Source organism: Artemia franciscana, chromosome 12 (genome assembly GCF_032884065.1).
Source record: "Artemia franciscana chromosome 12, ASM3288406v1, whole genome shotgun sequence".
Taxonomy (NCBI): domain Eukaryota; kingdom Metazoa; phylum Arthropoda; class Branchiopoda; order Anostraca; family Artemiidae; genus Artemia; species Artemia franciscana.
This window is the reverse complement of record NC_088874.1, coordinates 32,331,469-32,359,033: the sequence shown is the minus strand read 5'-3', so window position 1 is coordinate 32,359,033 and position 27,565 is coordinate 32,331,469. Positions and strand designations below refer to the sequence as shown.

General features: G+C 35.1%; 1 protein-coding gene across 7 annotated transcripts in view; it reads right to left on the bottom strand.

Moving 5' to 3' along the window:
• LOC136034003 (trifunctional enzyme subunit alpha, mitochondrial-like) overlaps window positions 1-27,565 on the bottom strand; it is a 110,304-nt gene that overhangs the window by 25,772 nt on the left and 56,967 nt on the right. For 5 of the 7 annotated variants that reach the window (XM_065715038.1, XM_065715039.1, XM_065715036.1 and 2 more), the window contains 2 exons: window positions 10,195-10,397; window positions 6,795-7,036 (listed from right to left, as the gene is read on the bottom strand). In XM_065715038.1, coding sequence (XP_065571110.1) covers window positions 6,830-7,036; window positions 10,195-10,397 — 410 coding nt within the window. In that variant the 3' untranslated portion in view covers window positions 6,795-6,829. Of the gene's footprint in view, window positions 1-6,694; window positions 7,037-7,326; window positions 7,454-10,194; window positions 10,398-27,565 lie in introns of those variants that run through there. The other 2 variants (XM_065715035.1, XM_065715040.1) reach the window with 2 other exon arrangements.

The window sequence follows — 27,565 nt, the reverse complement described above, 5'->3', positions numbered from 1 at the left end:
TTGGAATCAGCAGATGATTCGATTTTTTTGATGTATCAGTTGTTATCAAAATTCTATTTTTAGAGTCGGTTACTATAGAGCCAAGCCTTAGATTTAATTCTCACAGTGCGTTACCACGAATGGTTTGATAAAAAATGAAAGAAAATTCACTTTTTTATGGCCGAACAAAAATAACACAACATACATTGGCACTGGAGCGCGTGCAACTTATTTTGGCAGACAGGCAATATTATTGATGATATTTATTATTAATGACCAATAATCGATACAATACCAAAATATTGATATTCAGTTGTTGCTTATAAGCACCAGCGTTGCCAACACGATACAATTCTACCGTTTCTGATACAATTTAGAGGGCCTGATACAACAAGGCACATTTAAAATTTTTTCGGTACTATACAAATTACCTGTACAGTTCGGTTTTAGTTGCTCCTCTCTTACTTGGATATGTGTTCAAGCTTTGGTTTATTGAGTTGCTCAAAGTATACTCGCTTTACTTGTAATACCGTAATTCCCTTTGAAGCCATTTTACGAGGCTAGGCATGGAATGGGGGGGGGGAACTATCCAGGGGGAATTTTCCCCGGGGGGGGGGCAGCGGCTCCCTATTTTACAAAGCGGTCCAATCCAAGAAGCTATATTCGAGAACTGTGCTATTTTGAGGAATGAAAAATAGACTAAAATTTAAATTCAATCCAATTAATTACAAAAAAAAAGTCGTCTGACCTATAAATAACTCCTCAAAGATTTAGCATTTTTTTTAATATGAGGGGGGGGGGAGGGCTGCAAAACAAATGCAGAGCTTTTCACTTTAAATTTACCCAGCAAACATCTACTTGTATTACATGACCATAGCCGTAATGAAGGCTTTGGTTTGGAGGTTCGGGAAACATTACAAATCGTAACCAAACAGAGGAGTTGAAAACAAGAAAAAAGATAATAATTTCCCAGAAAGTAATTCTGAAAAAATTAAGGGACTCTTATCCATTTAGAGAAAAATATGAGACATAAAGATTCTGACTGAGCGTTTTTACAAAAGTTCTCTGTTTAGCAACACAGGTCATGAACGCTATACATGTTTTATCAATATGAAATTTCATCTTTTTGAAATTTGAAAAATCAATATAAATCTAGGGGAATAAAAGGTAATGTTGAACCACGGATGAGGTGCCTGCTAAAATTTAACTTGTCTCTAACAATCCTTAAGGACCAAGCTCTGATTTCAGTGTAATTGTTTTACACTAGGAAATATGATTTTCTTGGAACGGAGGGAGCAGCTGCTCCCAGTGCCATCAAGTAACAAAATTGGCGAGAGGAAAGCGGAGTAAACAAAGGGAGGTAATTTGGTTGCTCTTTCAATGAAATACTCCGGCGAAGCCACCTTTAAACAAAACGTAAAGCAAAAAACCTTGTTTCACATAAGGAAACAGGATCTCCTAGAAATGAAGAGCCCTCCCCCAGTGCCATAGTGCACAAACATTGGGGAGGTTAGGGGAACAAAAAGAAAGGGGGCATTTGGTTACTTTTTCAATGGGACAACTTCAAAAAGCCACCTTTAAATAAAATATAACGCAAAAAAACCTTGTTTCACATAAGGAAACAGGATTTCCTTGAGACAGGGAGGGCTCCCCGCTCCCCCAGTGCCATCAGTACACAAAATTGGGGAAGATAGGGGAACAAAAAGAAAGGGAGACATTTAGTTACTTTTTCAGTGGAAAAACTTCAAAAAGCCACCTTTAAATAAAATATAATGCGAAAAAACCTTGTTTCACATAAGGAAAGAGGATTTCCTAGAAACGGAGAGCCCTCCCCCCTCCCCCAGTGCCATTGTGCACAAGCATTGGGGAGGTTAAGGGAACGAAAAGAAAGGGGGGATTTAGTTACTTTATCAATGGGACATCTTCAAAAAGCCACCTTTAAATAAAATATAGCGCAAAAAAACCTAGGAAACAGGATTTCTTGAAACAGGGAGTGCTCCCCCTCCCTCAGTGCCATCATTACACAAAATTGGGGAAGATAGGGGAACAAAAAGAAAGGGAGACATTTAGTTACTTTTTCAGTGGAAAAACTTCAAAAAGCCACCTTTAAATAAAATATAATGCGAAAAAACCTTGTTTCATATAGGAAACAGGATTTCCTTGAAACGGGGAGGCCTCCCCCTCCCACAGTGCCACCAGTGCACAAAAATTGGTTAGCAGAGGGAAGTAAGAGAAAGGGCGATTTGGTTGCTTTTTCAAAGAAAACACTCCGAAACATCTATCTTTCAATAAAAATAACGGAAAAAAGTATAGTTTGGAATGTAAAAAGTATTTTTTGAAATCTAGGAGAGGCAACAAATCCTTGGGGCTTTCTCCTTTAAAAATCCTCCTTACCCTTCAATGGACACCACTATAGCCTCCCTCTAGCCTCCCCTGTTTAAGCTAAAGTTTAACTTTTCATCACATTTCTTCGATACATAAAGATTACTACTTTCCCCTAAGAACTACCATTGGAACAATTAGAATAGCCAAGGGCCAATGTGATTCTTATCACATTTCTTCGGTACAAAAATTACCGCTTTCCTCTAAGAACTACCGTTGGAACAGGTATTTACGCCAAAGTTTAGCTTTTTATCACATTTCTTCTATACATGATATTTACCACTTTCCGCTAAGAGCTACCGTTAGAACAATTAGAGTAGCCAAGGGCCAAGGTGTTAGTTGTCTAAGATTTTGAAGAACAGAAAAATAGGTCTACGAATTAAGATTAGAATATTAAAAACTGCATTAATGACAGTGGTCAAGCATGGTTCTCATGGCACTTTGTAGGACGGAGGAGAAAGGATGCCTTTCTCCTTTGTACCTGTCCATAGATAATGTATTACTTTTCTCAGCCATTTAATAAAACAAGGTGCATATTCTTATTTTTTTTTCAATTAAAAAGCTAATTAATTACAACTTCAATAAATTTTTCATTTCTACTTTGTTTACAAGAAAACTGATCAGTCCATGTTTCTTATGGTGTTAAAAGTAGAATAGCCAAGGTCCATTTTTTTTCACAGTTGAAAGGAATTTGGAAGAAAAGCAAGATAACTGTGCGAATCAAGATTAGAATATTGTCAGCTAGAGTTATGGCAGTGGTCAAGCAAGGTTAAAAAACGTGGACACTTTGGGAGACGGAGGAGGATATATTAGATGTTTTCCAGAGGAATTGCATGCGCATGCGGGGTGCGATGAAGATATAAAAAGTAGAGTAGCCAAGGCCTTGTTTTTGCAGTAGAAAAAAGTTAGGAAGAATAGGAAGATAAGTCTAGAAGCTACGGTGATGACAGTAGTCAGATATTGTTCTGAAATGATGACACCTAAACCGCTACAGCCGTTCATTTTCTATGATATTTCAGGTAAGTGGTTACACCAACTGTTATAAGGGTAATCTTTGGGATAGCGCCCTCTGTCCTAAGCCTGACTCCTGTACCGCTAACTGCGTTATTGAAGGAATTGCTCAGAATGAATGGGGTAGAATTTACAGTATTGTAAGCACTGGGAACGAATTATCCATCAGACTGGTGCCCCAGGGTCAATATTCAAGGAGTGTCGGTGATGACAGTGCTCAAATATGGTTCTGAACTGTTGGCATTTCAGAAGTATTGCTCTATAGAGGTGTGTATCTGAGTATAATTTACTGTTAAACTTGAAGTCTTAAAACATTGGTAGCAATTGTTTTTTCAAACTCCTGAAATTAATTTGTTAATTTAACTAAAATTAATCAAAAGGTTACCCATTAATCCGAGTCCAAGTATCAATGCGTAAATTTCTGAGGGAATTTTCTAATTCAGAAACAATAGACATTGATACAGAGATAAAGTTAATCAACTTTTCCTGTTTTCTGTTAAGGCCTCTAATTTCCCTGCTAATTTATCCACTATAACAGTGAAGCTTAATCCAAATAAAACTTCACCAGCTTGGCGCATTATAGGTAGCAGGAGTACGTTTTCTTATGCTAATTGTATTGTATTCAAAATTAGAAAGCTAAAAAGAAGCCTTTTGTGATGTTGGATGAAAAGATGCATACAAAGCATCAAACAATAAAAATAATATAAAATAAATTAAAAATAATTAAAATAAAATAATTAAAAATAATTAAAAAAAAACAACAAAAAAAACAATAACAATAAGCATAAAAAAAAACAAAAAAAACCCTAAAACATAATTCGATGAATCTGAACCTTAGCTATCAAAACTAAAGAGTATGGGTAACTTTACACTAATTAAATTAATTATTCTTATTAATTATTAATAATCTTTATAATTATTATAATTACTATAATTATAATAATTAATTATTATTAATAATACTAAATCAATTATTAATAAAAAAACCTAATCATAACTCGATGAATCTGAACCTTAGCTATCAAAACTAAAGAGTATGGGTAACTTTACACTAATTAAATTAATTATTCTTATTATTATACTGATAGAAATACCGAATGTCGCAAAATACTAGATATCGTTATAGTTTTATTTATCGACACTAACGCCACTTCTTACTCTTATAAGTTAACTTATAAGATAATAAGATAAGACAAAGTTATAAGATAAGTTAACTTACGAACTCTTACAAGTAAGTCTGTAATATAATGTCACAGGCAACAGAAATTCAGCAATACAGAAATATAGCTTACAGTTGTACAGAAGCTGTTCAGAAATACAGGAACAGAAATACAGCTTTCAAACCTATATCTAAAGATTGTATATTATTTAATTTTCTGGTTTTCTTTGAACGACCAGCGTTGCTGCACAACTGATAAAGAATCTATAAAGAGTTTTAATATAGTGTTACTGCACAACTGTTGCTGCACAACTGATCAAGAATCTATAAAGAGTTTTAATATAGTGTTACTGCACAACTTTTGCTGCACAACTGTTGCTGCACAACTGATCAAGAATCTATAAAGAGTTTTAATAGGTAGGTGTGTTACTGCACAACTGTTGCTGCACAACTGATCAAGAATCTATAAAGAGTTTTAATATAGTGTTACTGCACAACTTTTGCTGCACAACTGATCAAGAATCTATAAAGAGTTTTAATATAGTGTTACTGCACAACTGTTGCTGCACAACTGATCAAGAATCTATAAAGAGTTTCAATATAGTGTTACTGCAAAACTGATCAAGAATCTATAAAGGGTTTTAATATAGTGTTACTGCACAACTGATCAAGAATCTATAAAGAGTTTTAATATAGCGTTACTGCACAACTGTTACTGCACAACTGTTGCTGCAAAACTGATCAAGAATCTATAAAGAGTTTTAATATAGTGTTACTGCAAAACTGTTGCTGCACAACTGATCAAGAATCTATAAAGAGTTTTAATATAGTGTTACTGCACAACTGTTGCTGCACAACTGATCAAGAATCTATAAAGAGTTTTAATATAGTGTTACTGCACAACTGTTGCTGCACAACTGATCAAGAATCTATAAAGAGTTTCAATATAGTGTTACTGCAAAACTGATCAAGAATCTATAAAGGGTTTTAATATAGTGTTACTGCACAACTGATCAAGAATCTATAAAGAGTTTTAATATAGCGTTACTGCACAACTGTTACTGCACAACTGATCAAGAATCTATAAAGAGTTTTAATATAGTGTTACTGCACAACTGTTGCTGCAAAACTGATCAAGAATCTATAAAGAGTTTTAATATAGTGTTACTGCAAAACTGTTGCTGCACAACTGATCAAGAATCTATAAAGAGTTTTAATATAGTGTTACTGCACAACTGTTGCTGCACAACTGATCAGCAATCTATAAAGAGTTTTAATATAGTGTTACTGCACAACTGATCAAGAATCTATAAAGGGTTTTAATATAGTGTTACTGCACAACCGTTGCTGCACAACTGTTGCTGCACAACTGATCAAGAATCTATAAAGAGTTTTAATATAGCGTTACTGCACAACTGTTACTGCACAACTGATCAAGAATCTATAAAGAGTTTTAATATAGTGTTACTGCACAACTGTTGCTGCACAAATGATCAAGAATCTATAAAGAGTTTTAATATAGTGTTACTGCACAACTGTTGTTGCACAACTGATCAAGAATCTATAAAGAGTTTTAATATAGTGTTACTGCACAACTGTTGCTGCACAACTGATTAAGAATCTATAGAGTTTTAATATAGTGTTACTGCAAAACTGTTGCTGCACAACTGATCAAGAATCTATGAAGACTTTTTCGATATCGATGTGATTTTAATCGATTTTAATAAAATTCCTCATGTGACATTATTGATTAAAGTAAATACAGAAGATGTCACTTTTTACTACCATATTCTTCTACACTTTGCTTTACTTAACTTCACTTTTGCGCTCCTTTTTGTTGCTTTTCTATTCTTTTCTACAGTTTTCAACTATTTTTTTATTATCTCTTGATAGTTGATTACGTATCGGAGCGTCGATTGATTCATTGAATAGTAGTAGGATGCAGAGACACGAGTTCAGCATTTTTGCTAAATGTCACTTCGAGGAAAAGCAATAATTGGTGACACTTTTTCTTGCATATAATTTCTTCTGAAGTCTCCGTCTTTGCTGCCGTTAATTTTTTTTCTTTTTTTTTTAGCTACAACTTAAATATAAAAAACTCCTCACTGGAGGAGGAATTCTTGAAAATTCCAAAGCTACAAATTAAATAAAACACCAAAAGCGTAACCCACATTAGTATAATTCTTCAAGAGACCGAAAATGATGTACTACAACTTTTTCCTCTTAATGTCACAGACAAATTAATAAACAAAACAATATTTACCTATTAGAATATTACAAAAACGTTTCAATTCAATTTTATTTCCTAGGATAGAATCTCTTAGAGGAATCTTTTGCGTGGTCGAGCAACAGTTGACAAGGGGTAAATGCAGGGCCGTACGCCGACTCAAACTGACGCATCTTGGCAACGAATTTGTCACCACCATATGCATCAATAAATCTGAAAGGTCCACCAGTAAAAGGGGGGAAACCAAGACCAAAAACAGCTCCAACATCACCTTCCAACTGTAAGAAAAATATTTCTTTAATTTTGGTGGCTATTATTCTTTAAAAGGGGGGAAACCGAGTAAAAGGGGGGAAAGGGGGGAACACCAGTAAAAGGGGGGAAACCGAGACCAAAAACAGCTCCAACATCACCTTCCAACTGTAAGAAAAATATTTCTTTAATTTTGGTGGCTATTATTCTTTAAAAGGGGGGAAACCGAGTAAAAGGGGGGAAAGGGGGGAACACCAGTAAAAGGGGGGAAACCGAGACCAAAAACAGCTCCAACATCACCTTCCAACTGTAAGGAAAATATTTCTTTAATTTTGGTGGCTATTATTCTTTAAAAGGGGAGAAACCGAGTAAAAGGGGGGAAAGGGGGGAACACCAGTAAAAGGGGGGAAACCGAGACCAAAAACAGCTCCAATATCACCTTCCAACTGTAAGAAAAATATTTCTTTAATTTTGGTGGCTATTATTCTTTAAAATGGTGGCTATTATTACCCTTGTTTTTTTCGGCTATTTAGTGGGTTTTTTTCTCGGTAGTCAGACATCAATCCTGCTTGTAGCCCTCATTTCTTAAACCGAGTTCTGTAGCCCAAGTTGTAGCCCTCATTTCTTGGTAGAAATAGATCAATCCTGCTTGTAGCCCTCATTTCTTAAACAGTTCTCAGAACTAATTTAATATTATTTCAGGTTTATTTCACCATTTTAAATCATAATTAGCTAAAATCTAATGCACTTATATCGCTCTGATAACAAGATATCTGAGTCAGACAGACCACCTTTTAAACCTGAAGACACAGACCTAAATCATATTCAATCCTTTTTCTACCAGTGTCTTTCCACTTTTGTGCTCTGAAAATTGAAAGGCATTATTAAATATGTCAGTAAAATATGGTAATTATGAAAATTAAGTAAAATCAGTGAAATATCAATTATACAGGGATCCATAAATTTGCGCTAAAGTATCTTCATTTCTACGTGGTCCGAAATAATGCATTTTTCTCCCTCTCTTTGTAAATTTAGCAATAATTTTAAGAATTGATTTAGGTATTTCAATAATCATTTTTTTTGTTCCCTTTTTTTTAACTCTTAAAATCCATCTATATCATTGCCTATGTCGGTAACGCCCAGCCATATATATATCAGGAGCCTAAAGCCAAGGAAGTATTTATCTTATTCAAACAGTGACAATTTTTATGCATAGTTTGATAAGCCTACCCTGTTTTATCTTAGGCTGAGAGATCGACTTGAAAATCCCAGGAAACCCGGGGAAGAAGGATTAAGGTAACTTTTGATTTTGTGTTGGGGAGAAAGGAGCAAAAAGAGTTTCTCCTCACAAAATTGTATATGTTACCGTGAATATCCGAAATCACGTAAAATGTCGACATTCACCGGTGAATGTTCGAAATTCCCTTTTCTCTGATTGGATTCAATTAGCTTGGCGAGTCAGCTTTTTCAGTCTTATGCAACCTATCACGGTAAAAGTTAAAGTTAGGTTAGTTTATGTTAGCTTAGATTAAATTTGGTTCTAATATAAAAAAGGGTTAAAAACCTAAGCTAACCTAATCTAACCTAAGCGAACCTAACCTCGTCTAACCAAAACTAGTCTAATCTAACCCAATGTGTCGTCATCAAAACTTGCATTAAATTGAAAAAATGACTGGCAACGCTGACTTAATCCAAGGAGAAAAAAAGATATTTCAGACATTTACAGGTGAATGTCGACATTAACCAATTCGCGGGCATTCACGATAACATATAAAACAATTGAAGTGTATAACAGTTCCCCCAAAAAAGACAATCAAGTCAAATTTACCCAAACATGCATTTTACCTTTGCCAATGTGCAATTCAACAATAATTTTTTTGTCGAAATCAAAATGGACACTTTTCAAAATACAACATTTTCTGTAAAATTTATGAAATACTCTTTCAACACAGGCTACCCTTTGCGAGGAGAGAGGGGGGAGGGAGAGAGAGATAAACTCGCTAGAGCCCTTGACGCGTCTTTAATACCACAATCGGTTGCAGCAGATGATACTTTCCCCATAGTGGGTAGAGAAACTATAAATTATAAATATATATATATATATATATATATATATATATATATATATATATATATATATATATATATATACAACTCATGGAGAGGAATTGCATATAGATGTGTATAATACGTAAATTATAAAATAATTTTCTCTTGAAATTCGGTCAAGACCCAGCGTTAATTCTTCGGAAGGATGAATGACGACCAAAACAGTGCACTTTTTGGTAATTCAGGGGGTGAGACCAAAGGAAGTCTCATTGAGGGAGGAGGGAACTTGAATATAATCAGCACCATAAAAAGGTAATTAAGGTCACAATTATTCAAATAACCATTTTAAAGTTGGCTGGGCACAATGTTTTAACGTTTCTTTTCCCGAATTAAAAAAAAAGACAAGACATTTTCAAAATGCGAACCTTTTCTGTAGCATATACGAAATTCTTAGACACAGACAACCTTTTGAGAGGGGGGAAGGGGCTGATACTCCTCCTGACACTCCTTAATATGAAATTTGTTACTTTAGATATGGATGAAGCAGGTGACACTTTCTCCTCAGTGGGTGGAAATACGGATCTATGTAAGAAGTGTTTACCATATATGGTGGCTTACACAATCCAATTTTCTTAGTATATCGCAACAAATAACACCTATGTGTAATTTTTAAAACCGGATTTTGTTAGACTGATTATAATCAACACATTTATTACATTTTTGATTATTGTACTGACATATAAAAAAAAAACTTAGCGATTATAATAATAAAAAATGTAAGCTTTATTGGAGATCCAGGGTGTCTAGCAAGGGGCGGTTCTAGAGCAAAATCTTGGAGGGGGGACTGCAATGTCACGAGGGTGCCAATGAGCAAAATCTTGGGGGGCCCAATGTGACAAATGTGCCAATAATTGACTAAATTGACAAATTTAATCTAAAAAGGCCTCCCTTGGATCCGCCCGTGGTGTCTAAGTCGGGCTATTACTATATATTAAGAAGAATGGACTTAATGACATAAAAAAAACACTCTAGAACTTTTAAAGGTTCAATTTGACATTCCACAAAAACAGCACAATATTCTCAAAATTCTTGAAGTTTAGAAGTTGCGAGAGAAAGTTTAAAAAGAGGGAGTACGTACGGGATTAGCCAAAATTCCTTCTTGAAGGCACATGATAGCTTCATTCACAAATCGACTCACTAATCGGAGTTGAATATCTGAGTCTGATTGAAATCCTTTAGGTGTTAGAGAATATTTTTTCAGTATATTTACAGCTTCTTCATTGACAGGTCGATCTTTCACTCCAGCCTCGTAAATAAAACATCCTTTACCGGATTTGCGGCCTAAAATTTAAATAGAATGTGTTTGAGACTCGAAACATCTGGAAAAATCAAAATAAGCTCGTAAATTGAACAAAATAAACCTATTAGATTTAAAACCTTAAAGAAAAACAGCTTTGGTTTTTTAAAAGAAACAGCTCTTTTAAAAAAAAAAAACTTGAAAGAAAAACAGCTTTGGTTTTTTAAAAGAAACAGCTCTTTTTTTTCAAAACCTTAAAGAAAAACAGCTTTTTTGTTGGAGAGGAAAGTTGACAGTAAAATTTATAAATAATGTAATTTAAATTGGATATTTAATGGAGTATAGTTTTTTATCGTTGGTTCTTGATGTCGCTGACAAAGTCAGATTTGCTGTTGATGTCAAGTGATGTTGAGGTCGGTTGTTTTCATGTGGGCATTCGCGTGAGTAGTACTTCTTACTTATTTTTGTCTAGACCTTGTTCAGTAGCCTGCAAATGATTAATAAGTAGTTTTTTCCCTCAGTTAACAAGCCTCTGTCCCCTTTGAGATTTTTTATTGAATTGTGAAGTGTTTTATATTTATTGAATTTATATATTTTATATTTATGAATTTATATTATGAATTATGAATTTTATATTTATTGAACTTGAAGTTTCTCGGAACCATGTTCAGCTATTAAAATTGTCTAACTCTCATACTATTTCTCACTAGCAGCAAAGCATAAAAGCAATATCTTAGGAACAGCTTCGAGTAATAAGTTGAAGCTTTCAGGATATATTGAGGAAAACATTGAACTGACCAAAAGGATCTATGTGCATGTTACCACTATTGCTATTATTACGAAGGTCATGACTACTACTTCTACTGAAGCTAAGGGTAGTTAGGTGAAACTTTAAGGCGATATTTAGGGGGAGGTTGAACCGGACGACAGGCATAAAAAAATACACAGCCTTATACTCTTTTGTGCGAGAGAAAAATGTTTTGCTCCCCTTCAAGCAGAGAATTCCATTCCGTCTTGCCCTCCCCTCTCTCCAGCAGAATATTCCAAATAAGCTTCAACTTAATCCCCCAAACACGAGAAAACACTAAGTAGAACTGCCAAAAATACGTCTGTAGAAACACTCATTGAAGAAGAGGACCCCCCAAACTAATCAAGTTTTAGCATTCTACACACATGAAAAAGTCTAATACCAATTTCCGACTCCACAAATGCAACTTTCACCCAAAAGAGAATATGTTACGAACATTTATAACTTTTACCATTTGTAGGGCTACAGAGTCAAAAATAGGAACATTCGAAACTTTTTTGGGTAGAAAAAGGGATCTTCCTGAGACCGAAAAAGGGACCAATAGGAACCTTGTATAGCTGTTATTTATCATACAAATGACAAACTCAACATCGTACTCTATATTAAACCGATCTCTCATAAATATGAGAGCAGGACGGTCGGCCATGTAGCGACATCATCTTCTGGAAAGACATTACTAATATAAAGATGATCCAACCCCTTGGCCTTCCATATGGATCACCTCAGGTGTCTTTTTTTCCTGATTTTCAACTATGAAAGTAGCGAAATTTGAAAAGTATATGAGTAACTACTTTGATTAATTAACCAGAAAATCCATCGAAAGACCGAAACATTTCAGAACAACTTGTTTGTTTTTTTTTCTGGCTTTCGCTTTGCTCCCTTTAGTCCTTCAAAAGTGCCGTTCAGCAACTACCTTTAATTTTGCATACCAGTGCCCGAATACTTTCAAAAGCTACCGACTTGTTTTTTTTTGTTCTGTGTGCAACAAATGTGACCCACCCAACATTGCTGGGCAATATGGCAAGCTGAATTTTAGTCAGGTCTTTCTTTCCAATGCCAATCTTAAGCCGATTTCCGGCTTATTTTCCGGAAGAAGCCGGATATTCTTAAAAAATCTTGTCAGGAGCTTGCTCCTTGTGCCCATCGGCTTATATTTTCTTGTAATGGCTTATCAAGACTACTACTAATCCTAACAACTCACCACAGCATCAAAGCGCCTGAGGCCAACACAGCTACGCACGCTCCTCTTCCATCCTAATCTACTCAAAACCTAGCTTTTGCATCCTCCCAGGATGTTCCCCTTTCCTTTAAATCTTTCTATATGACGTCCTCCCACCCCAGACGAGGATGACTAGCTTTCCGTTTAGCCCTAGACGGTTGGGCGAAGAGAAGAATCTTCGGCAATCTGTCATCCTTAATCCGCACAAAGTGCCCTAGCCATCTCAACCTTTCTTTCATCATAGCCCTAAAAAGCAGGATTGAACCACATTTTTCGGGCAGCCTACTGTTTGAAATACGGTCAGTCAGCCGGGTATCCAGAACAATTCGTAGGCAATTTCCGAGAAAAACATCTAGCAAACCTTCTTGCGCTTTTCGTAGAGCAAATGCTTCAGAGCCATATTTGACCACTGCCTTCACTGTAGCTTCTAATATTCTAATCTTTGTTGCAGGCTTATCTTCATGTTCTTCCAGTTTTTTTTTTATTTTTTTTGTTAACTGTGAAAAAACACCCTGAGTCTTGGCTATTCTACTTTTAACGTCTTCACTGCACCCACCGCCTTTACTAATAATACTACCAAGGTAAGTGAAGCTGCCCACCAGATCAATCTTTTCGTTGCCCAGCGTCAGCGTTTCATCTTCAGTTATTCCTAGCCTCAGTGACTTAGTCTTCTTAACATTGATTTTCAAAACTATTCTAGCACCCTGAGTTCGCAAAACCTCTAAAGTTCAATCATTTTGCTCAAACTTTCATGTAGGATGCTTAAACCATCAGCATAATCTAAGTTCAGGAGAGATTTTCCTCCCCATTTCATTCCGTGGTCTCCAATTGCCTTTCCTGTGCTCCTTAAGACAAAGTTCATCAAAATGATCCATATAAAAGGGGATAGAACACAACCCTGCTTAACTCCTGATTTAATACAAAACCAGGGGCTAACCTCAACTGCTACCTTAACTGCAGCAGTGTTATTCTCGTATATAGCATAAATCGCTTAACGTATTTGTCTGATATAACATACAAGGATAAGACCTTTCCTAAAGCTCTTCTATCAATAGAATCGAACGCTTGGTCATAATCTATAAAACTGAGGACCAAAGGTGTTTGGTAACTCAGGTAATCTTAATTATTAACCTAAGTGTGAAAACTTGGTCGACACATCCTCTACCTTTTCAAGTGCTGTTCTTCTTTTAAAACTTTGTTTACAGCATCTCTCAGTCTGAAAATTATCATATTACTAAGTAATTTGCTACCTACAGAACCCAGGCTAATGCCTTGATAATGCCACACTCACTATCATCACCTTTCTTATACAGTGATTTAATTAGGTTTTTCCTAATATCACTGGGTACTTCCCCTTTTTCAAAGATCATATTCATGATCTTCAGTAACTTATTTCTAATATAAAGAGCCATTATATTTAAGAAACTCATTTAGCACACTATCAGCACCTGGAGCCTTATTATTTTTCGATCCTTTTAGTACTGTCGCTAATTCTTCCTCACAAAACTAATCTTCCTTCAGATCCAAGGTATCACAAACTTTTTAATTTCCACTATATCTTTTCCTACTCTATCTCGGTTTAGTACATTCTCAAAATGTTCTGCCCATCTCTCTTTAACTCTTCCCTTATCACTAATTATGGCCGTGTTCCTATCTTTAACTGGGAAAAGTCCAGATTGACTACTCCCTCTCAATTTACTAACATGCCAGTACAATATTTTACTATTATATCGGCTAGCGGCATCTTCCAGATCTTCAGCAATTTAATCGATGTTCTCCACCTCACACCTCCTTAGTTCATACTTTAATGCGTTCTCCACTTTCTTTATATTCCTTTTGTTTTCATACGACCTATCACTCGGATAATTCTTGTACAAACCCCTTCTACTCTCTATTAAACCTAAAGCTTTTTCACTAACATTCATAGTTGTGGCCCAAACTTTCTTCCCTAAGTCCTAACTTTGTACCGTCACGTGATTACCAAGTTAACTTATGGGCCATTTCATGACCAAACACCGTATTGGTTACAACTAGATTGTTATAGCTACAGATTTGCAAAAGTCTGTAGCCATTACTGTTTTTTTTTCTTACACCAAATTTACCTAGGCTAGGATACCATCTACCAACCTAGGGGTTAACTATCCTAGTAAAAACATAATATTTCTACCTGGGACCCTGTCTATTTGCTTCTGTAAATGTAAATAAAATTCATCTGAGTCACTAGTATATCCGTCAGTCGGTTCTAAAAGGGCACATACTACTATAACTAATACCCTGAACTCTTTAGTCATAAAATGAGCAATTAATATTCTATTACTAATACCTTCCCAGTGTTAACAAGACTTAGCAGCTTCCTTATTCATCATGAGCCATACTCCCTGTCTATGTACCCCAGTCTTCATACCTGAGTAAACAAAGTCTATATCTCGTAATTTCATGCTTCCTATCCCTGGGATATGAGTTTCTGATACGATAAGTACAGTTCGAATCGTCTGAGCTCACCAGTCAAAATGTCAATACGATAGTAATTTTTTAACGCCGTAACATTCCAAGTTCCAATTTTTATGTTCTCTAAATCATTGAAATTATTTTGGCCTCAGGAAAAGCAATAATCCCGGATACCAGTGCAGGACGGGGATCACATATCTTCTTAAGTATACACTGAAGCGCTTAAGCCGGCTTAGAACTGGACAGTAAGAAGTCCCTGGGATCTCCAATATAAATGGAGGCTTTGTGCAATCCTGGGTCCATCTTGGTCGCAACATGGTTTTCAGCACTTGGCGATGCTCTTCTATCAACAAGAGTCAAGATCCTGCACAATCTCAAGCCTATTACCTCCGACTCATTATATTTTCATGCCAACAAATATTTTGCTACTACGGGGAACAAAAGCCTCTTGTAATTGCGCTTCCATTGTTCTTCTTCATTCTTTTTTTTCAAGCTCTCTCTGCTTTTCAAAATTTTCGTAAGTCAAAACAGAATTATTGTTTCACAGCCGTTATTATTGACTGATGATGGGGAGAGTACTTTCTGCTGAAGAAAGTAGCCTGCCCATGTCCTACTTGCTTTGACATCGTTTGAAAAAAAAAAGTTCGAGTACGAGACTTGAACTGAAAATCTAACACTTCATAGTCAACGCCCAGAGCAATATACCATGAGGCATTACAGAAATATAGCAATCTAATACTACTTCAGGGCGTAGGGGTGAAAAAATGGAGACATACCGATACTGTCAGTTTTACGGTATTGGAGAGGGGGCTATAAACCTCGAATGAAGAGTTTTCTAACAAGGCAATTCAAGTGTTGTTCTTCTCGACCTGAGGCCATTTTATAGACATTTCAGGCGTGTTTTTGCATTTTTAATTCTAAAAGAAAGATGTCGAGCCTATAAATTAATGTTGAGTTAAAAAAAAATAATACCGATTACCAATCCTGGATTTCTTTTAGCGTTAATTTTTTAAAACCATTTTTCAAACCTTCAGGTACCATGGCCCGAGGACTGCTCTTTACTAGGTTGCAGTTACCAATGGAACAATGACACAAGGATTACATGTACAAAGGCTTGACATCAATGGCTACTGTGGTGAAGTTATTAGTCCATTAAGAGTGAGCTGAGACAAAAATGTCGAATCTCAGGGAATATATATCTAAACAGAGAATACAAAAAAGCAGAGCAGCTTAATAAACTCCAGAGGCCTTAATAAACATCCAAGGTCCAGAGGCCTTAATAAACTCCAGAGGCCAGAGGCCTTAATAAACATCAAAGGTCTTCGTCCATCATTATCAAGAAGATTTGGACGCTGTAGCCTTGAAATTATTCTGCAGTCGTCAGGACACTAACGGTCACTAATAAACTAAAAGGACTTCTTTGCTGAAGTGCTGACATTGCTTAACCTTGCAAAAAGGGAGTTTTAGAGACCTTCTTCAGCTTTGGGACTATCAGAGGCTTTAGGGACCTTCTGTCAGCCCTGCAATTGGAAATAAAAACGTCTAGCTCGGGGCTCGAGTCCACAAACCTGCGGTTAAAAGCCTTGTCGATGAGAAGTTTTATTGAAATATTTACTTGCTAGCCATGGACAAAAGATTGATGAATTTATAGCAGTAGCATGCCGTTTTTAACCTTAACATCGAGTTTACGCTTCAAAATTCTGCCCCTGTGACGACGGGACATTGCAGAACTCTACCCACTTTGCCACTATTGGTAAACACAAAATTGTTTTCAACAAATCCCACAAAGCCGTTGTTTAGTTTGGTCGAGTTTCATAAAGCCATATATTACATTCATTAATCTACGACAAGGGCCAGATTTATCAATATCACAAAAGGCCACTGACCTAGGGACACCCGACGTATCGTGGAGGGGGAAGGGCAGTGAAACTATTATTTTTGTAATATATAGCATATCAAACGGTATTTTGAATGTTCATTTCCCTAAAAAATACTATCATTCTTCAAATTTGGTTCTGTTCATTTAATACTATTTTATTTGTGGCTTTCCGAACACCTCAAAGTTTGTGCAACATCGATTAGCTCAAAATAAGCATATACACATGAATTTATTCTTGGAGAGGAATCAGATGAATTTTTTTCGGGGGAAGGGATCCAGAAAATGTAAAAAATTAAATAACATAGGCCCCACTTCTCCCTACGTTCGCCCCTGGCTAAGTAAGTCCTATTTAAAGAGTGTTTAGTCAAAAATTAAATTGAAGTCCAATGCTCAATTCCTGCATTTGCCGTATCTAGTACCATGCGGTGTTTATTTATTCTTCACATCAGTCTCCTTATTTAATAGATAAAAAATGTGCATTTTAGTCATTTACAACTCAGCACGAATTACATCACAATTGACTCATGGACAAATAGACGTGGAACTCGAGCGAATTTTATTTTGAAGATAACTGCTACGGTTTAATCTCAAAAGGACAACCATGGCGAGGCGTCAATCCACGAAAAACTAGGAGGGGGGGGGGCATTTTTATTTTATTTTAATTTTTATACCAAAAATACCAAAAAAGAGAAATTTCGACAAAAATAGCCAAAGATGTGTTTTTCAAAGACTAGGGGGTGCAGAGTAAATACAATATTAGTGGGACCCCCTCCCCCCAAAAAAACACTACTAATGCTATATATCTTTTGATTTTCATTTTTTAAACCAAAATACCAAAAAAGAGAATTTTCAATGAAAACACCCAAAAGGTGTTTTTCAAAGTCTAGGGGGTGCAGAATCAATACTTATTTAGTGGAAACCCCCCCCCCCCCCCCAAATATAAAAGATTATACTACTAATGCTATCCTTTCCTGACACAAATGCGTTCCCAAGTTCTTAGGGGTGCGTTAATTCCCAATTTATTCTTTTTATTTTGTTCACTACGTTTATTTAATAGCAAATTGGATAGTTGTGGGCATCAAGTCATGGCTAATTGTAGAAAAATCCAAGACAGATAGTCTAATTGAGTGAGAGGCAACTCTGGCATTAATCCACCCCCCCCCAGTATTAGGATTGTATAAAAATGATCATTGTTAATTGATCATTTGTTAATAGATATGTCTATCTATTATCCGTCCATGCGTCATTCCTAGGGCAATAGAACCAAGGTAGATAGTCATAGAGCTAAGATAGCGATAGAGCCAACAGTTTTCGTAATAGACCAAATATGCTGAAACTAGAGCACAAATTTGAGCATTTTCATAATTGAATTTTAATCTATACGAGACATATTTACATGGTTTTACAGCGTAGTAGTTATCCGACTTGCTCTACATGCAGAAGATATCCGGTTCGATCCCATACAGAGCCATTTTTATTTCATAACAATATGCTTTAGAATATCTTAGGATTTATTTTTACATTTATTTTAATTTTTTCGTGTTTTTGGGGACCAAAGATTGAATCATCATAGAAGGGTTAAGATAAAGGACAAAAAAAAAATTTGCCTCCTAATTTGAAATATGGATTCCTGCCCACAAGAAAAAAAAAACTCTTTAAGGTACTAGAGACGGAGAAACCTTCTTGTGTGCGCCTACCGGGCGCGATTTCGATCGCAAGGTGATTCGGGTCCCCGGTGACTCGGGGCGATTTCGGGGTGAACTGGTATTAAACACAGTAAACGTCAGTACCAGATCTGGTCCACGGGAAGTAATTACTCATACTTGTTAGTCCCAGCCTGCATCTCTGTACACTTCCATCAAAAGGCAACCCTTTGACAGTTGCAACTAATTTCGTATTTCGAATCTTTAAAATTCCCTGCTATAATAATTTAACTTCCTAAAATACGAAAAAAAGAATTAAAAGAGATATAAATTCAAAAATAATTACTATAGGATATTCTCCTCTATATATCCTACCTATATTCTGGAATATAGGCGAAAAATTCCAAATTCCCCTCTTTTCATCATAATTTTTATTTGTCATACTTTCCCTTTGGCAGCGCAATTTTACTAGCAGGAGGGATTATCCAGGGGGGGGGGTACTTTTCCTGGGGGAATTATAGGAGAGATTTATACACGGGGGAGGGATTAGCTTAGAACCTTTAATAGTCGACTTTACATATTAAATATGAATAGCACATTTTAATACGAATTAAGCACAAATGATATTTGAAGCATACAATAATAAAAACCATAAAATAATAACAAAATACACATGAAAATAAAACAATAAATTAAAAACCTAATAATAATACCAACATGAAAAAAGTAACGAACCACTTATGGTAGCTTTTCCAGGACCGTAGATAACCCACTTACCGCTGTAATAACACGAGCTAACTTACGGCTACCACCAGCCAAATGTAGGAGTAGCTGTGTTTCACTTCACATACCCTAATCAGACTATTAATGATGCACTTTGAAAACGGGAATCTGAATAGCATATAATAATATACTTATATCACGACTGATGTTTGAAACACAGAGTAATTAAAATTTGCCAACGCTTTGTTCTTGAAATCTATGTTTCATAATGAAGATCTTATAATGAGTTGGTAGATAAACTAACTATAATAGCTTCAGAAAAATATATGACTTTAATGAGTGTTAATAATATTTATTTAGCCTATAGTCGGGTATGCTGTAGTTCTTGCATAATTTTTAAGCCATATTTTATTATTTACGAAAGAATAAAGTTACTTAACTGTTTTAGAATGAGTAACAGTCTCTGATAATAGCTAGCTATAAAGTTTTATAAAGGGAGGTATCCGGAGAAGGAAAGAGAGAGAGAGAGAGAGAGAGAGAGAGAGAGAGGGAGAGAGAGAGAGAGAGGGAGAGAGAGAGAGAGAGAGAGAGAGAGAGAGAGAGAGAGAGAGAGAGAAAATATAACCAATACGACTTCCCCATATCCGGAAGATCCACCTTTTGGATCCACTTTACCGTTGCCTATTGATTTATCGTTGCATTTAAATTTGATTACCGTGGACAAGCAAAGGGATACAATGTATGCCATGAAAAACAGTTCGTCTGGTAGTGACTTGATGAGTTTAAAAATTCTGAAATGTATTTTCCATCTGTATCTAGTATTCTAACATCATTGATTACTGACTGCTCCCGACAGAGGTTGTTTCTATATTGTTCAAAATATGCAAGACTGAAACTGGTTTATAAAAGTGGTGATAGAAATGATCTTGGTAATTTTCACCCAATATCAGTTCTGCCAGTTATTTCTCCTCTTATTGAAAAATGCTTAGTTAACCACATTTCTTGAGAAGTTTAAACTTTTGAATATTAATCAGTTTGGATTCCGGAAGAATAGGAAGACGAGAATGCACTAATATTTTGACAAGTGTTATTAATGTGACTTTAGACAAAGGATTTAAGGTTGATGCAGTATTTCTAGACCTAATGAAGGCTTTTGACACAGTTGACTATAGTCTACTCTTGGAAAAATGTGAAGTGTATGGAATCCGAGGTAAAACTCTCGATTTTATACGGAACTTCTTTAGTAGCCGGTACCAGTTTGTAGAGATGAATTGCTTAAAATCTCAATTACGCCCAGTTACTTGTGGTGTCCCACAGGGATCCGTCATTGGCCAATTTTCTTCTTGTTGTTTATTAATGATATGCCCAAAACTGTATCCATAATTGTTGTTTTAGTGGTAGTGAAAAGACTTAAAGCCTCCGAAATGAAACTGTGTCATTATTTGAGGATGAGACTGTGGCTATCAGCACTGCAAAGACAGAAGAATTACTTCTGACATCGATGAAAGATAATCCACTTTACAAATTCCCTCTCTTCAAGAGCGTCGTCTCAGTTTGATCCTTGAATTTGGCCAATATCTTCTCAGAAGTGATAAATACAGATCGATACTACCACCAGTTTTAGTGAAACATCGAAGTACTAGGTTGAAGAAATTTGACAGATTAGCAGCACCTCCTTCACGCACAAATCGTTTTTCCAACTCATTCATCCCTTTCTTTGTATCAAAGTATAACAATTGTTGATTTTAAACTATTTGCCTTCTGATTTTTTTTTTGTCGTTTGATTTAATCCTTTTTTCTTTTTTGTAAGCACAAGCGCCATTTAGTTTTATGACAACGAAAGATTGTGCAAATAAAACCTATTCTATTCTATTCTATAATGTAGATAGGTTACATTCTTGGTTGAAGATAAATAGGCAAAAGATTAATTTTAGGAAGTCAATTTTTTTCATTTCTTCCCGATCTCCTGTTTTTTACCCTTGGATTCATGAAATTACAGCGCATTGTGGAATTTTAAAGCGTGCTTTATCGATTAAGTACCTGGGAGTTTATATTGACGAATTTTATCATTCAAATGTCATGTACAGTCTATGAGTCAAAATTTGTCTCGTAACCTATGTATTATGAGAAATTTTTTCCCCCTACTTAAGTCCTATGCCTCCTTTATTTTTCCCTTATCCATCCATACATACTGTATTGTAGTAGCATTTGGTTTGGTACATTTGTTTCCATTGTCTGGCATGTACGAGGCTGGACAATGCCAACGTCAAAATAGCGATGTTCGATTGTTGGTTGGCCAACAGCCCTGGGATTCGTTACGGAACATCTACGAGCGAATAGGATACTACCAGCTTCTGGACTGCGAAAGTTATACACAATTTTGTTTATTTTTAGGCTACAACATGTTACGAATCTTTCATATTTTGACAGTTTAGTTAATTTGAGATCCATGATCCACGATCATGACGCTCGGTCATCTGAAGAAATTAATATTCCATTGATTTTTTCGACCGGGTCGATGTTTTCTGTGCTTCATAGGGGGATTAGAAGTAAAAAAAAAAAAAAAAAGGTAAAGGATACGGCATTAGACTTTACAGTCCGTACCGGCGGTGCTGATCTCCGCTTCTTGGCCCTTCAGCCAGGAAGGGCAATGGGGGGTTGGGGGCCAGCCATCATGTGCTTTCGCACACCCTTCCTGTTTACCTTCCCCAGATTTCTCCAGGTACCCATTTAGAGCTGGGTAGAAGTACGAACTATTTAGATCAGAGTAATAAAAATAATAGCGATATTTCTTTGTTTAACAGAGAAATTGAAGAAATCCTTTTTATTGAGTATGAATTTTAGTTCTTTCTTTTTGGAGGAGGGGGGGGGGGTGTAAGTTAATAATTGAATAATTTAGTATGGCCTCCTGGGGTATGATTTTAACAGTAAAGTTGAAATTATTTAGTTGTATGGTATGTGGTGCCGATTAGGATTTGCGGTTTGTACTACTTACTTTTTAATTTATTTAATCCTGTATTATTTTTTAGTGTAATTTTGGCGGCCCCCAGGACAAGTTTTTTTTTCACTTGTCGGGGTGGCTGTAAACACTGATGTTATGTTTGTGGTTTGATAAATATATTTCTCTTAGTATTCTTCATCCAAGGACGTTTATAGTCATTTTTTCTGACAGATTGAGCCTAAAATATTTAATATCACTTTGCTCTAAAAGTGAAGGTTCTATAATGAAGTAGCAATAAACTAACACAGTTGAAAAAAATGGACAGTAATGAGCAATAATAACATTCATTACCTATTTAATTGTGACAACTGCGGTTCCTGGACAAATTTTCCAGCATTAAAGCATTTATATTACCTACTGAAGGTAAGAAATGACTTAATTGTTTCAGGTCATGACGTGTTTTAATTTTTCTTACAAACAGGCCCTAATCATAGCTTGGCTGTCACAAACTCAAAAGACGATGTGTTACGTACTGAGTTTAACAGAAGAGTTGAAAAAGTGACAAATACTTTTCTGGTTTTGGACTTTTTTTTTTAACAGATGCCACCAAATTGCCACCTGGGGAGCTGTACCTAATCATAGCTTGGCTGTCGCAAACTCAAAAGACGATGCGTTACGTGCTGCGTTTAACAGAAGAGTTGAAAAAGTGAAAAATTCTTTTCTGTTTTTTGATTATTTTTTTTTTTTAACAGATGCCACCAAATTGCCACCTAGGGAGCTGTACTTTACGACGGAAAATCAGAACAAAGCTTAGAAAAGTAAGCATTTGCGATGATGGCTAACAATTATTATTCTAGTGTATGTGCTACTAAGTAGACTTAGTAAAGGCCAGTGGGTCTCCTGCATATCCCCCCCCCCAATTTCAGGGACTTATGAACCCTTCCCACTCCTGGGCTCAATATGGCATCGGCTCAAAATTTAGAGATAACAACTTCAATAAAAATTATCAATGAGTCTGAAACACGCTAAATCTAGGAGTCATATGATTCTGGGAGCTCAAGGGGGAGGGGTTGAAATTTACGCAAATCCGTATCAAAAGAGAAATCTAGCATGCAAAAGGCTTGCTAGACATACTTTAAGATAAAGGTACATTTTAGCTGCTACATCATAGATACATTTTAGGAGATATTACGGCTGGTTGATATCAAAATCATGAACATGTTTTCAGTCGCACTCTATTAACCTGTTGAATTTTGACATAGTTAAGCCTACATTGACAATTACTAAAAAGCGATAATTAGATTTCTTTGATTGCGTGAACTGAAGCTTCCACTTAAGGAATTACGTCAAAGGGGTCTTCTACTAAGTATAAAGTAATTTTAATTTGTGCAATTTTTTCCATTTGTTTCGGCTTTTCTGTTTTTACATCACTTTCATCTTATTAATACTGTTAGATGAGGTGAAAAAAAGGAAGAAAAATTAACAAAGCATCTCAAGAGCCAAATAACATCCGAATACGATCAAATGGAAGGGATTGACCTGCCAACTTTACCGACTTTAACGATGTTGGCAATAAGCGGAAAGTCATAAATGACATTTTCTGTTTCGAGATGCCCTCAAAGCACCTCGAGAGCCAAATAACATCCAAATACAATCAAATGGAAGGGATTGACCAGCCAAATTTCCCGACTTTAACGGGGTTGGCAATAAGCTAAAAATGTCATAAATTACTACTTGGTTTACCACAACCAAGCTGAATGGCACATTTGTTAAGTCCCAGAAAAAAAATACTCCCCATCTCCCCTAAAATGCTAATGAAACTACATTCTGGTTAAATAAAGTGAACAAAAATATATATTTGAAATAGCTTTTATTGTTTAGAACCAAAAGCAATATATATATATATATATATATATATATATATATATATATATATATATATATATATATATATATATATATATATATATATATATATATATATCATGAAAAGAGAAATCACCAATGCAACAGCACAAACACACAAAAAAAAAAAAAATAAAAAAAAATAAAGACAGAAGGAGAAAAGGAAGACTGTTTTTCTAAATTAGTGATTAATATAGACCAGCACTTGAATGAGGCCTTAACCCTACTCATCCACACAATCACATAGGTCAAACAGCATAGCCATACACAATCAACCATAAAGAATAATCCATGGACAGGCAGTCATGTCGTCAATAAGTATAAGTCGTCATTTACCAAACAATAGAAAAAATAATATAGACAAATAATTCAGAGGCAACAACCCAACACAAGGGCTCATCAGGAGAATACACTGGCCTATATAGGGTTTCGCCACTTCAAATTCTCTACCCAGCACAGTGTATATATATATATATATATATATATATATATATATATATATATATATATATATATATATATATATATATATATATATATATATGTATATATATATATATATATATATATATATACTGTACAATGAAGTGTCACAAGGAAAAATGGGAAATAAGCGTACATACCAATCAATTCTCTCTATAAGCCCTCCCCCATTGCTCCCACATCTTATAGCTGGGACGCTCAAAATCTAAAGAAGCAACAGGTGTTTTGAACGATTTTGAGTTAAATCAGACAGTGTGCTATTCACCTCTTCGCATCGACTGGGAGTCTAGAGAAGCCCCAACCCTTTCGATTCGTTTCATTTAAGAACTTACTGCACGCCACATGCACTTACGCATATAATTGAATTAAATAGAAACCACGTGGAGTCGTTTGAAAAACTTTAGATATTTTGTATATTTTTATATCCCAGGTTGAGCCCGATAGCCCTACCCCAAATTTTCAAAATGTTCAATCTCACATACTATCTCATATATTTCCGTGTAATATCCCCTTTTAATCCTTTTATTATTAGCCCCCCTCCCATACTAATTCACGCGTACCTACCCGCAGATGTACCGCTGTTTTCCATATATTCTATTGTAACTTTAAGCCACAATGGCCCAATCCTTTTAATTTTGTGCAGAATGTGATATGATTCTGGACAGCTGGGCTGACCTCGGATAGAGTGCATTGGCAGAAGAACACACACATCAATACAAAAAAGAAGCTAATTATACTTAAAGACATCTTCAATGAGAAAATGGGCTGCAAAGAAATTGATGGAATTGATCCTTTGCGTGTCAAAGCAAAATAATAACAAAAACCAAAGAAATTAGTTATAAGAAACAGAGCTTGAAATAAAATCTAATAAGAAGGAAGTACTGATTTGAAGTTTTTACAAGTCTGCTCATGAAGTTGGCCACAGGTGTGATTACTAGATAGTAATTAAGATACTAGATAGTCTATCTTCTTTTAAGTACCAGGGAGGATTCAACTGCGGGGATTCAAAAGGCACCAAGATACAAAATTTAGATTTATATTGAAGAGCAAAAGCATGATGAGCAAAATCATTACAACATCAGCCCATCTGAGACTACCATTGTTTTTAAGATTATAAATACGCTGAAAATTGGTTGAAAATCGTTAAAAAAGGGACAATTTTCCTATTTTTAAGCAAATTTAGATTCTTTTCTCTGAAAAATTCTAGGAAATATCCCAATTCTGGCCTGGTGAATCGGTGCTTGGTGGTTTATTAACATGGTGAAAGTGATGAAAAACTTGAGAACCATGGCTTCAACATCTACTCCCTCCCACAAAGTTCAAATTTCCTTTAAAATCTTGTCGTAACCTTTTCACGTCCAATTCGAAGACGGCCTTTTCGTTTGAACCCAAACGGAAGACAAAAAACCATCATTTTCATCCGTAAAACGTGGCCTAGCAAAGACAGATGGTCTCAGAGGCAAATCTGGCGTAACTTTTTCAGGACTGTATAAAAATGACAGTATATAAATTGTGTAAAAGTTAGAGCTGTAGGTTTGTCGTAAAAACACCTATTTGAGAGGGAACCTATATCATAAACTTTAAATCAAATGCAAAAAAAAATCCAACTGATTAAAGGAGAATTTTTGTTGCAATGCATGGGCATAATATAAATTAAAGCAAAAATGGTTGCTAAGAACGTAACGACACCCAAAAACTTATTATAAACTTTAATAAGTTCTATTTATTAAATTTCAGATTCTAATTAGTTCAATTGAAATCAAATTAGAGTTTTACAAGAATTGAAATAAGAAGGTTCCAAATTTTGGATACTAATTAGTTACAATTAACTTATTTTATTATTTATTATGTTAAGAATTTTTACTATTAATTTTTATTAATAATGGGTATTATATTGATAAATGAAAAATCAGTTTGTTAATTATTTATCTATTCAAATTAATCAAAATTTTAAATAATCTTATTTTTTTCTCATTTACTAATATTTGTTATTTTTTTTTATTTTGCTTATTATTTTTATAGTTTTATTTTTATTGCTTAAGTATTTTTTATTATTTTATTCATAATTTTTATTAGTATATTGTTTATATTATGTATTTCTTTTTAATTATTAAGTTCGGTTACTTTATTTTGATGGAAGCTGACATTTTCTGAAAGTAGGCACATTCTCCAGTTCTAAATTATTCTCCTGTATTATTAAACATTTATAAAATGTAAAACCAAATAGTATTATCCCATAGTTAGAGTTAGGTTTTCTCATAGAAAACACAAGTTAGTAAATTTTTTTTTACTCATTTTTTAATTAGCTGAATGATTTTGTTGAATAGGACAAGGTTTTCTCGAAGACAAACTTGGCACTTATCTGCTTCCAATACTTTTTGGTTAGAAATGCAAGATTTAAACAAAGATATACAAGACGAAAAAATGTTTTTATTAATTTTTTGTAATTGTTTAAATGCGTTGAAAAGAATATTCAATCATTATTTCGGAAAAAAATTAGAATCAAAAGCTTCATTCAAAAATATTACTCTAAGCAAGGAAACAAGAAAGACCCGAAGGGTCAGACAAGATAACTATTTCGTCAGATTCTAAATCCTCGATTTCCGCCACATTTTGTTGAAGTCCGACAACAAGCTATGGTGAATGTCCCGATTTAAAGAATTTACTCCGCCTCCTCCCTATTATCCACACAAGCAAAATCGATTATCCACCTAAGTAAAATCGATTTTGGACCCTGAAAAAGTACAAACAGGACACCAGTTCCTCCTTCCCATCAAGTGGCATTATATGTACTAACAAGATAACAAGAATGGATATACCCCCGTCCCAGCAAAGGTTTGCCAGGAATCAAACAGTTCTTGGTACCCGGCTCAATAATAGATACATAAAAAAAATTGGATTTTTATGCTGTTTTAAATATATAAGTTTTATCAAGTATAGTTCTAACCATCAAAACTTACAAGTCTGAGAAAATGTGCCTAATTTTCGAAACAAGGGGGAAACACCCCCTACAATTCATAGAATCTTAATGAAAATCCTACCATCAGATTCAGCGTATCAGAGAACCCTACTGGAGAGATTTCAAGCTCCTAACTGCAAAAATACGGATTTTGTATTTTTTTTTTTGCCAGAAGAGGGATCAAGGGTGCGTGTTCATTTGTTT